The sequence below is a fragment of the Haliotis rubra genome, unplaced genomic scaffold (genome assembly GCF_003918875.1).
Source record: "Haliotis rubra isolate DU_JTF1 unplaced genomic scaffold, ASM391887v1 Scf242, whole genome shotgun sequence".
Lineage (NCBI taxonomy): Eukaryota > Metazoa > Mollusca > Gastropoda > Lepetellida > Haliotidae > Haliotis > Haliotis rubra.
This window is the reverse complement of record NW_025766470.1, coordinates 667,189-679,539: the sequence shown is the minus strand read 5'-3', so window position 1 is coordinate 679,539 and position 12,351 is coordinate 667,189. Positions and strand designations below refer to the sequence as shown.

Genomic DNA, 12,351 nt, shown 5'->3' with positions numbered 1-12,351 from the left:
CTCAATGATTGAGAAGTTGAAGATATACAGTGTTTCAAAACATGATCATTTTGATATTTTTTTTGTTTCCGTGAACACTGTCAGTGTCTGTATCGTGGAAACGCAGCATTTTGTCTTGTATTGCATGAGAAAGTGCGACTTCCCATGCACAGATTTAGGCTATAAATGTTAACTGTAGTCTCGCCCTGACATCATGGTTTCTTATACGAAATGAGATGTTTCCAGACGGTAGCAGAGAGGGGTCAAGCAATTGGTCTCATGCAAGCTGGTCAGAGTCCAGGACAAGCTGCAAATCACTTCAATGTGAGTCAAAGTGTCATTTGGAGACTGTGGCAAAGGTTTCAAGCCACGGGATCGATGGAATATGCGAGAAGACCAGGTCGACCTAGAGTTACTGCTGCAAGGCAAGACGGGCACTTGGCTAACGTCGCTTTACGTAACCGATTCGTGACCACCGGTGACCTTCAGACTGAACATTACAATGTTCATGGTGTCAGGATAAGCAGGAACACTATCCCACGCGGGTTAAGTGCCAATGGGCTCGGTTCAAGGCGACCAGCAGTCCGTCCGCCACTTTTGCAACGTCACAGACATGCACGTTTAGCCTGGAGCAGACGTCACGGTCGCTGGAATCAACGTCAATGGTCAACATTGCTCTTTACAAATGACAACTTGTTTAATTTGTCTTTTAATGATGGTCTTCGGAAAATATTCCCCAGAAGAGTTGAACGGTTCACTGATGTTACAGTTGTTACACAAGACAGGTTTGATGGCGGGTCAGTCTTGGTTTGGGCCGGTACCATGGCTACAGGAAGAACCCAGCTTCACATTATTGATGGAAATTTGACTGGTCAGCTGTACCGAGATGAAATCTTGTCTCCCATTGCTATTCCCTTTTTACAAGCTATGAATGGAGTTTATGGTCGCGAACCTCTTCTACAGGACGATGATGCCAGACTTCACAGACCCAGGATAGTCATTGATTATCTTCAGCAACAGGGTGTGGAACGGTTGGACTGGCCGACATGTTCACTAGACCTCACAGAGCCAGGATAGTCACTGATTATCTTCAGCAACAGGGTGTGGAACGGCATTCTTCATGGACTGGCCGAAGCATGTTCGGTAGACCTGTCAGGACAGAGATGACTTTCCTTATGGGGGTATCCTTTTGTTTGATGTCCGTGTAGATACAGTCCTGATCCTTTTCTCACAGCATAGCACAGAACACTCTCCTCAGTTAATAAATGATCTCTTCTTTCTATGATCTTGTCACAGCAAACTTTATTTTGCATTATATTACCTTATTGGTACATGACCCTTCAATAATGGCACTGAGTATATATAGTCGACAATGATTATTTTCTGGCGTTGAATTCATATAAATTCATTGCAGCGGGCTTCACTTTCGTTAAGCGGAGATTTGGCTTAGTTGACAGTGCCTGGAAAAAGAAAAAATAGGTTGTGGATAGTTACAAGAGTGTAACTCTCTGTTGCCGCCGGTCCCATGAAGATCCGGGTTACAATTGGTCTTCACCAACCCATGCTTGTCGTAAGGGGCGACTAACAGGGTCGGGTTGTTAGGCTTACTGACTTGGTTGACACTTGTCATCGTATCCAAATTGATTAGTACGATGCTCATGTTGTTAATCACTTGATTGCCTGGTCCAGATTCGATTATTTACAGACCGCCGACATATAATATAGCTGAAATATTGCTGAGTGCGGCGTAAAACAACAAACCAACCAAACCAAACCTGATGCCCTCGGTAATTTAATGTGTCATTGGTTCTGGTTGCCACCCTCCGTGGTGTATTGGTTAGAGCGTCCGCCCGAAGAGCGGAAGGTCGCGGGTTGCATCCCCGACCGCGTCATACCAAAAGACGTTAAAATATGGTACTTGTTGGTCCCTGCCTGGCGCTCGGCATTAATGGGTACAACAAGGACTGGTCGGCTCGGAGTCAGTATAATGTGTCTGAGTGGGGTATTCATGCTTCACTGCGGGATGGTATCTCAGTGGGCTAGCACTATAAACCAGCTTAACTCTGGGCTAGTACAAGCAGCCGCACATACACATACACACACACACATATGCACGTCGTCACCTCACCTGAGCGAAATATTTGCCAGCACGACGTAAAAATAGGCTCCACTCACCTCACCTCACCTCTGGTTGCTTTCCGACCATCCCCACAATCGGCGTTATATATTTTGTTGTTGTGTCTAGTATTGAAATTTCCCTTTTCCTTTTGTCCAGTCAAAGATCGCCAAGACCGCGTCACGCCAAACCAAACAGCCAAGCTCCACTTCCGCCAATCGGGTCAAAGTTTAGCGAGACGGTTACAAGATATGGCGAGAGTGTTTCGAGACTCGGCGAGATTGATGACCGAGGGGACGAGGAGTCCAAATCCCGCCAAGAAATGAGAACCGATCGGGTGAGACCGTGGATGAAACCCGCGGCTCAAACTTTCAACCTTCCCAGACTACAAGCTGAAGCTGCCTTGGGTATGACGTCATCGCTAGGTAAGACTTGTCAGAGAAGGTAAAAGTATTAATTTTATCAACACATCCAAGTTTTATACTGTGAACAATCCCGCTGGTTTTATGCACAGTGTTCGCTGATTTCTATCAATATACACGCTTAATGTAACAAGAGAGTAATAGACTAATAAAAAGTGTTGAAGTTAATAAAAAATACCCTTGTTTGTAAACTGATCTGGAGGTATTATTTGTAATCTCTTTGTGCAACTTATACCGTGTTATCTGTGTGCAACATGTAGTATGTTGTGTGTAGCATGTATTGTATGTATGGCTGTATTGTCTTTGTGCGGAATGTATTGGGTGTCTACAATCTGTATTGTCTGTGTGCAACCCTTATTGTCTTTGTGCAACTTGTATTGTCTATGTGCAGCCTTTATTCTCTTTGTAGAGCCTGTCTTGTCTCTGTGTTACCTGTATTGTCTTTGTGCAGCTTGTATTGTCTATGTGCAGCCTTTATTCTCTTTGTGGAGCCTGTCTTGTCTGTTGGTTACCTGTATTGTCTTTCTGCAGTTTGCTTTGTCTGTGTGCAGCCTTTATTCTCTTTGTGCAACCTTATTGTCTTTGTGCAGCCTTTATTATCTTTGTGCATCCTTTATTCTCACTTTAGAGACTGTCTCGTCTCTGCGTTACCTGTATTGTATTTGTGCAACCTTATTGTCTTTGTACAGTTTGTATTGTCTCCGTGCAGCCTTTATTCTCTTTGTGCATCCTTTATTCTCTTTGTAGAGCCTATCTTGTCTGTGTGTAACCTGTATTGTCTTTGTACAATCTTATTGTCTCTGTGCATCTTGTATTGTCTCTGTGCAGCCTTTATTCTTTTTGTGCAGCCTATATTCTCTGTGTGGAGGCTGTATTGTCTGTGTGCAACATGCATTATCGTTGTGCAGCCTGTAGTATCTGTGTCCTGCCTGTTGTGTCTTTGAGCCGTCTGTATTGTCTGTGTAGCGCTATTGTCTGTGTAGCCCTATTGTCTGTGTGTTGTCTTTGTCATCCTTGTGCAGCCTCTGCTGTCTGTGTGTTGTCTGCTATTATCTGTATGCAGAATGTGCAACCTCTATTGTCTTCGTGCAGCTGTCCAGGCGAGGGAGGACATCAGCAGGGTGGTGTCAGAGATTGAGAAGATGCGCTGGAATCAGGAACAGCATGAAGAGAGGGTCCACACCTACGGCCACGACAACTTTATGAACCCAAGGATCGTCGTAAGTTGGACACCATTACCGAACAACATTAGATTCTCACATTATGCCAGTGTTCACTAGGGACTGGGGTCTGTCTCAGATCAGTGCAGTCAACGTCTCACCTGTCACTTTCATTCGCCATGGATTAGGATTATCCTAAGACAAACGTTCTCACTTCAGCTGATAGTATGTTTCGTCATTCTCTAAGGACGAACTTTTATGACGTTAACCTGGCCCTTCAGGTCCACTGTCCGCCGTTTATCCCAGTGCCTGTCCATCCGTCATAACGTCAAAACCAATACATGTATCCATGCTGTGGTGTCAATGTAAAGTGTTCAGGGAATTCTGACCCGAGCGTATGTCACTGTATATATTTACCACACTGTCGCTATTGAGGTAGGCATATCCTGCAAGTATTGAGGTCTGAGAGGGTATAAAGTGTAAAGAATAATATTTACCAACCAAATTTTAATCTTTCAGTCTTGAGTATTTGGGGAAATTATCACCTTTTACAAGTAAAGTAAGTCCCATGTATATTTTATGGGAACTTTTCAGGACTCATACAACTCTAAACATCTAAGATGAATTTACCATGGAAACTTTATGGTGGGCACGAATGTTATTATACTGACAAACAATGAAGCGGCATTATCAGTTTGAAATCAAAACAATGTGTTTTTTTCGCTAAAAATTTCCTTCTTGAAACGCACTGATTGAGATTCGAACCTGTTCGACGGCATTGTTGTTTTGGTTATTCAAAGGTAATTTGATTTTTGTGGCTATTTTTGCCAAATAGGAGGATGTACTGCTAAAGATTAACAAGTTCCGTCCGTAAGTATGGCAATTTCGGCAGATTCTATGTAAACATATATCGTCTAATTGCAATGTTAATCAGTGGAAGGTTAGGTATCAAATACCCAGAACTGCGGTCCGTTTGAAGACAGATGGCTGTGCCAGGTTGACAGAAATGTATTTTACCATTTTAAAAACGTTTAATTTTAATTTTCTAGAACCGATTATTCATCTGGGAGAAGTTTAAAAATAACACTGGCACTTGATCTTTGCATTGAGTTTTGTTAGAAAGACGCCAAGGGAACATTTAATTGTCCGGTTTTCGTGCAACATGAAGGTACTTTCTGCGTAATCTAACCGATTAGGGCCTGTTGGAACGATCAATCACTTGAATATTTGACAGTGTGAGATCGGCAAGATGATAGCTGCCATAGAAACAACTGTATTAGAAAGAAGGTTCAGGAAGAGATGTCGATTAGGCACGAACTGGAGAGACTGATTGTGTTAAATATTCAACACCATCACACATCGGCTGTTCGAGAAGTATCGTAGATTAATTATCAATGAGATGGGATTAAATAGATGAAACAACTTATGTCAGTGGACGTTTATGATTATATATCTCTTTATACAAACATAGTCTTTTATTCATTTCGCTTTCATGAGGAGAATAGCCTGAAGGGACTTTGGGTTTTCTTACGATGGCAAGTTGAGTGAGTGAGTGAGGTTTAACACCGCTTTGAATAGTATAACATTAGTATGTGGGTCAGTTTAATGTGGGAGGGAAACCCGAAGTGATCCACGTTTCAGATGTTTGCTGTTTTCTAGAATTCACATGCACGGGTAATGGTGCTAAGAAATCTGGAAACTTAATTTGGACGAACTGGGATTCGAAGCCACAGTTATAAATCTCTGGCGTGTCAACTTCAACTTTCGCTTTATCTCCAGCCATATTTCATCACCTTCAACCTTTGTGTCCACATTTCTCTTTTGAGATACAATCAAGAATGCCGTTTCAACGAATATTTTAAAGAGCGCCAAAAATGGCATATATGTTGTTTGATCTGTTTACAATAGACACATGGAAGTCAATTCTAAATTTGGCTCATCAGTGACAGGAATTATCTGATGCAGTTCCCTAATTTGTGCATAATGTGTCCATGTTTTCTATCTATGTGTTTGTGTTTGTCATGAGTGCCTACGGTGGCGTCATCAATATTTGATAGTGTTTCAAATATTGAATGCATTTGCCACCACTCTCCCCTTTCCATAACCTCGAGGTACATTTGTCACCACTCCCCAATTTTCGGCAACCTCCAAGACTTACACGAGTCGCTGTTCGGCTTGTCCCGGAATAACACGACTGAAACAAGAGCTAATGGTGTAGACAGAATCGTACAATTTTTGCTACTCTTTGCAGATATTTGTTATGATGGATTTTTTATGGAAATGTGTTGTCGCTTTTATTTTCTTACGCAAAAAGGTGCTATCAGTGATGTGGCGATGATTTCCCGCATCCCGTATTCGGCTTCAGTGCATGTCGTTCTTGCGCACTGGTGTGAAAATTTACTTGGTCAAAACCGACGCTTTCACTTCGACCTGAAGTTTGCACTATTCGTCAGCTATGTCCATTCTGCATTTGGGATAATATTTTAAAGTGGAATAATCTGCCCCAAGAACTCAAAGACTCTCAAACGTTGTCATCCTTTAAATCCTTACTAAAAACTTTCCTCTTTCGCCAAGCTTTCCCTGATTTTCCCTAATATCAAACCATGCTTGTGCGCTTTGAGCATCCTTATGTTTGGAAATAGCGCTATATAAATGCACTATTATTATTATTATTATTAAAACTCACTGGTTCCTGGTTCCTCTTTGGCACAGCTGGTGTCATCCCGTCTGCCGCGATGTCACTCTATGAAGAAGGCTATCAAGAAGGATAAAAATGTCACGTTTATTGTTTACGTGAGTATACCAGCAAATTATCACGACTCCGAATATATGTTTTAAAACACGCCCAAGAACTCCCCATTCATCTTATATTGAGAATTTCAGTGATTAGGCAGTAATATACACTGATCTAATGAAAATGTATATGATAAGTCAGTGAGTGAGGACCTGTCATAGAGCGGCGGTTGGGTAGTCTAGTGGTTGAAGTGTTCCCATATCACACCAATGGTATGAGTTCTACTCCCATATTTGGTTCAGTATGTGTAACATATTCCAGGCATTTCTCCTGCTTATATTACCAGGGTTTTACTAAAAGTGGATTATAAGCACGATACCACGCTCTGTGATCGGTTGGTTGGTTTGTTGTTTAACGCCACACTCAGCAATATTCCAGCTGTAGGGCGGTGATCTGTAAATAATCGAGTCTGAACCAGACAATTAAGTGATCAACATCATGAGCATCATTCTACATACTAGTAGCTGGGATACGATGACATGCATCAGACAAACAAACAAAGACTCTGACCACCCGATCCTGATAGTCGCCTCTTACGACTAGCATGGGTTGTTGAAGACCAATTCTATGTTCGGTGTAACGTTCTTGTATGTCCATACCGCCGCCATATAGCTGGAATATTGCTGAGTGCGGCGTAAAACTAAACTCACTCACTTGTATGTCCATGGCAGCAGAACCGATGTATACTGTACGGAATCTTTTCAGAAAGCATTCTTTATTGTGTTTGTATGTTTATTTACAGGACTTCGAGACATGGTCATTTGAAGATATTTTAAGTAAGTAAATGTTCAAGTATTCAAGATGCATACTTTTGCTACATCTCTGTGTGGTTTGAATATTTGACAAAGATGTGTATTTTTAGACGTGGGGTTGAGAAAAACAGATTTGTACACGATACAGGTTGTAATTATTGTTATAATTATATTTTCACTGAAGGCATCAGATGTAAACTGATAGGAAGAAGAAAGTATACACTTGAAAATTATTTTTTCGAAAACATTTCTAAAAAAAAGATGCAACAGTGATGTCTTACCCGAAACTGGATACATCAGAATAAATATCAAATAATATATGTTTTAGATGCAGTAAAAAGTCGACTTGATCATTACCACAAGGGATGCAAGATGCACTCGTGTTTACTGCTGTGTGGGGTAAGCCGGAATTCTTAGATTAGATTCTTCTTAGATTAAAGAATATAGGTAGGCTCCATGGGTAGTCTAAAGGTTCAAGCATTCGATAGTCACACCGCGGACCAGGGTTCGATTCTATTCTCGAGCATTATGTGTTCTTGGTGACAAATGCGGCGTAAATTTTACCATGATTAATACATTTTATTTGTGAGATGCATTATCTTACAACGAATTCATTTGTAGAAATGAAGTTATTTGTCAAATTTACGATTCGGAAAAGTGATGCAGAAGTGACGGGTAACGGGACTTTTGATTAGACTGAGTTGACTTATACAAATAATGTGTTTTTAAATGATGTGCTCTGTTAGTGGTAACGTAGCGTTGTGGTTCTGGTGGTGTTAAAGTGATGTTCTGGTTGTGTTAACATTATGTTCTGGTGGGGTTAACGTTTCGTTTTGTAGGGTTAACGCTATTGTACGAATGCTAACGTTGTGTTCTGGTAAGGTTAACGTTTACTGTTCTGTTACAGGGCGGAACTGGGTTCTGTTACCTGCTGAAGAACTATGTCATGACGCCCCAGAAACTACAGCGTACTGACTATGCACCGGTCATTGAGTAAGTGACCTGCCACCTTGTTCTAAACATTTACATGCACGATGTATAAGGACATTATAACCAAAAAAATATCAATTTTGCATGTTCCTTGTTTAAGGCTGCACTCGGCAATAGCTCAGCTCTTTGACAGCGGGCTGTATATTGTCCCGTCTGAACAAGATAGTCCAGTGATAGATAGAGTGAGCAAACACGCCCCACACAATGTACCACTTCAGCGAGTTAACCTTCCCTTAAAGTGCCTATGATAATGAGTGATTGAGTGAGTTTAGTTTTACGCCGCTTTTAGCAATATTCCAGCAATATCGCGGCAGAGGACACCAGAATGGACTTCACACATTGTACCCATGTGAGACATCAAATTCAGGTCTTCCGCGTGACGAGCGTACGCTTAACCACAAAGCTACCCCACCGCCCGGCTATGATAAAGGAGGTGTAGAAAGTCTGTGTACATGTCATAGCATGGAATAGCGTCGCAGAGTGTCAGAGCATACCGACCCAGTTAGTCACTTCTTATCACAGGCAAAGTGTACTGACGTATCCTATTCCGTATCATCATGGGGAGACGCGATTATGATACAAAAGCTGATACATATCATCCCACGGTAGTGGGTGTCGTGATATTTAAACATGATATTCCTGAGGTGATGTATGGTACAACAGCCAGTGTATTGTGGATGTCCTGCTACTTTATACAGATTCTGGTCCAAGCTCGGGAACATGATCAGCAAACTGAGACCTGAGGAAGCTGCCATTAATGTGATGGGATGTTTCTTAGACGGAGACAAGCAAGGGAGAGAGGTAGTTGCTGTTTGTTTGTCAAACACGTCGCATGTTGCAGCTGTATAAATAACTGATCCTGGACCAGACAAACCTGTGACTGATAGTATGAGCAATACCCCGACCGTAGGTAAAACACAATCACCGAAGTCACCGAAGTCTCACCACCCAATCCATAGTCGTCTCGTACGGATGTTGATTTTGTAATACGTTGTCTGATTGGACCATTGATAGCTGCTGCAGTCCTTTCCCGAGGTCTGCTTAAGTCATGCGAATGTCGGCTTTGATTAACAAGGGTAAACATATTTTTGACATGGACTAACACTTGCTTCTGGAAGATGACAAGAATAAGACAATACCTTGATTGATTACTGCAAATGAGTTAATGATCGTACCACGTGCCGAGTTTCACCCCAAACGTGTTCGCGTGACAAGGAACATATTTTTCAGGAAACGCTTTTTGATCAAGAAATGAGTGAGTTGGTTTAACGCTTCTTTGAACAATATTACAGTTCCATCATGTAGTATCAGTACTGTAATAGTCTTTAGACTAGTATCAAAACAAGGAGTCCATTTAGAAACCATGCATGTGGTCAGCATGGTGGCCATTACACATAAGCCAGGGGAGATCACTCTACTGGCATGTTTTACAGTGATGCTATATGGTTACAACTCTTTATGATTATAGCAAACCTCTGTTGTCTGAAGTACATTTCACCACAAGTACTAGTTGAAGAAATCCCGAAGCATTGTATGTCTCATACATGTACGTTTACCACTTTGGTGAAACCCACGGCCACCGGTATTGTGCTGACACAGGATGCCGAGAAACAGGTTGAACTGGGATTTGAACCCACCATCCTGGTGAGCCCAGGGTAGGCAACTCTGTAATGCGAAATGCGGCGACTTTAGCCGACTGGGCCACCACGGAAATATTGTCACCACAGTGAGTGAGTTTAGTTTTACTAGTTTTAATATTCCAGCAATATCACGGCGGGGAACACCAGAAATGGGCTTCACACATTGTACCCATGTGGGGAATCGAACCCGGGTCTTCGACGTGACGAGCGAACGCTTTAGCCACTACGCTACCCCACCACCCCAGTGTTACCACAAGGTAGAGAAGCTCCGAAATATGCAGTGATCAAGTTCTTGAATAAGCAGCGATCATACAGAATGGAAACACTGTTTTTATCACTACATGTTCTCTGCTTCTAGGTGTTGGCAGTTATAAGAAAAGCTGTACACCCAAACATCGTGCGAGTGGACTCCCCGTCAGAACATATGGCAGAAGGTAAGTTAGGACTGAAGCTTTTTGTTTTGTTTTTTAATCAATCAACTTGTTCCAAAAAGCACAATAATAATAGACAATGCTGACAGGAATCTTAATTAATTTCGGCTCCTCTTTTCTTATAAAATACAAGTTATTGTCTGTTTTGAAGATGTTGCTAAGACTGTTTTGAAGATCAGTCTAAACGTGACAGGGTTGCTTTTAGAGGCATATCCAGTCCTGGTTAAAATTGGTGTTCAGTAACCTATGCTTGTCGTAAGAGTCGACTAACGGGATCGGGGGCTCAGGCTCGCTACATTTCATCGTATCCCAATTGCGTAGATCGATGCTTATGCTGTTGATCACTGGATTGTCAGGTCCAGTCTCGATTATTTACAGCCTGCCGCCATATAGCTGGAATATTGCTGAGTGCGGCGTTAAACAACAAACAAACAAATCGTATTCTAGTCTTGTTGCATTTAGTCGGTTCTATCAAGAACCCCGCGCTTCTTACAACTCGCCATTCCAGGGTGCCGTTGTACAAAAGTACCTTAGCGCTATGACTACCTTAAGTCTATGTTAAGGTATGGGAGTTACGGTCACCTTAGCGCTAAGATCGCTTTGTACAACGGCACCCATCCATGTCTATCTGGGGAATATTCATTGATATAACGTTAATGCTCGCTATGTAGGTACTACTTATACACCTGGTGGTGATCTGTTCCAGGTCGTCGGGCCCTGAACCAGTATTTCGTATATCGGCGTTTTCTCTTGTGGAGGAGTTCCAATGATGAGGTTGTCGTTAAACTAGGTCAAGGGGATCTGGACAGACAACGCACGTGGTCAGAACTAGCTGAAGATGCGGACTCCGACAGTTGACGTGGCGCGTCTCACCACCACAGAGTCTAGTACCAGAACTACTTTCATGAAATGTTGTGAGAGGGGCCTTAACGAAATACACTGGACCCCTGTTAATCCGGACCGAACTCTGCCTTGTTAAAATCGTCTTGATGAGCGACACTTTGTGATGTCCTGTTGATTATGTATAGAAGTTGACAACGGTAATTGTCTGAAATGTTGATGTCCTCAACTTACGGGGTCCTGACTATCAAGGTTTCACTGTATAGGAAAGTCTTGTGGTGATCTCATTGGCGTGTTTCAGTGGACTTACTCACGCTTTCAGAGATATTTTCTAGTTTTCTAGTTTTCATTACAGAACTGAAATAATTTCGTAGAATTTTAGAACTGAAAACTTTGCTATTGGTGTCTGTCCCCGTTAGCCTTGATGACAAGATTTATTGCAAAAGGAAATCTTCTATACCAGAACAACGGCTAAAATGTTTCACTCTTATGAGCAATGAAGGGAAATAACTCTAGCCTGGTTCTGTAATGTGCCATTACATAGACACTAACAACCTACCTTGAGATTAACCTGTATATCATTGTCATAGGTTAAAGGTCTTTGGAAACCTGTATTTCACATAGTTGTGTGTATGCAAACATTCACTTTTGTGTTAAGAATGTGGATTAACGATTTAGTGATAAAACATTACTGGTCTAATCGACACACACAAATGTCTTAATAAATGTAATAAATTAAGGGGATGTACATATATTTATATATTTATCTACGTTGGTGTGCAATTATTGCATGTATATTACACCTCTACGTGACTTGACGAGCAATTTTCGTTGTGCTTAATTGGCTGAACACATATTATATATAAATAAATATTTTCAACATATGATATATATCTTTTTCTTGCCATGATAATCTCATTAATCTCTCAGACTGGTTGTGTGCCTACATAACTCATCATTATCATCCATAAATGTGGAATTTGAAATACATAATATCTGTGTAACAACTGGACTAAAAATGTATTTCAAGGACTCCATTTTGAGGCCGCATCTGGTATTCACACCCTCTACAAGCGGCTCATGGCAGAGTTTAGGGACATCGGTTTGCACAGAATTCTACGGACCTTCAAACGGGACAACCAAATTCAACAAACAAACAGCTACCACTGCTCATCAGGCAACGTGAATACACAACGCCATCTAGAAAGTGGACCTTCAAACGGGACA

General features: G+C 41.7%; 1 protein-coding gene across 1 annotated transcript in view; it reads left to right on the top strand.

Annotated features, from left to right (window-relative positions):
• Window positions 1-12,011, top strand: part of LOC124278861 — a 30,064-nt gene extending 18,053 nt beyond the window's left edge. Inside the window, exons 3-11 of the mRNA XM_046714644.1 lie at window positions 2,255-2,520; window positions 3,610-3,737; window positions 6,390-6,470; window positions 7,214-7,247; window positions 7,552-7,622; window positions 8,131-8,216; window positions 8,912-9,014; window positions 10,212-10,287; window positions 10,991-12,011. Coding sequence (XP_046570600.1) covers window positions 2,255-2,520; window positions 3,610-3,737; window positions 6,390-6,470; window positions 7,214-7,247; window positions 7,552-7,622; window positions 8,131-8,216; window positions 8,912-9,014; window positions 10,212-10,287; window positions 10,991-11,142 — 997 coding nt within the window. The 3' untranslated portion in view covers window positions 11,143-12,011. The remainder of the gene's footprint in view (window positions 1-2,254; window positions 2,521-3,609; window positions 3,738-6,389; window positions 6,471-7,213; window positions 7,248-7,551; window positions 7,623-8,130; window positions 8,217-8,911; window positions 9,015-10,211; window positions 10,288-10,990) is intronic.
• The last annotated feature ends 340 nt before the right edge of the window (window positions 12,012-12,351 follow it).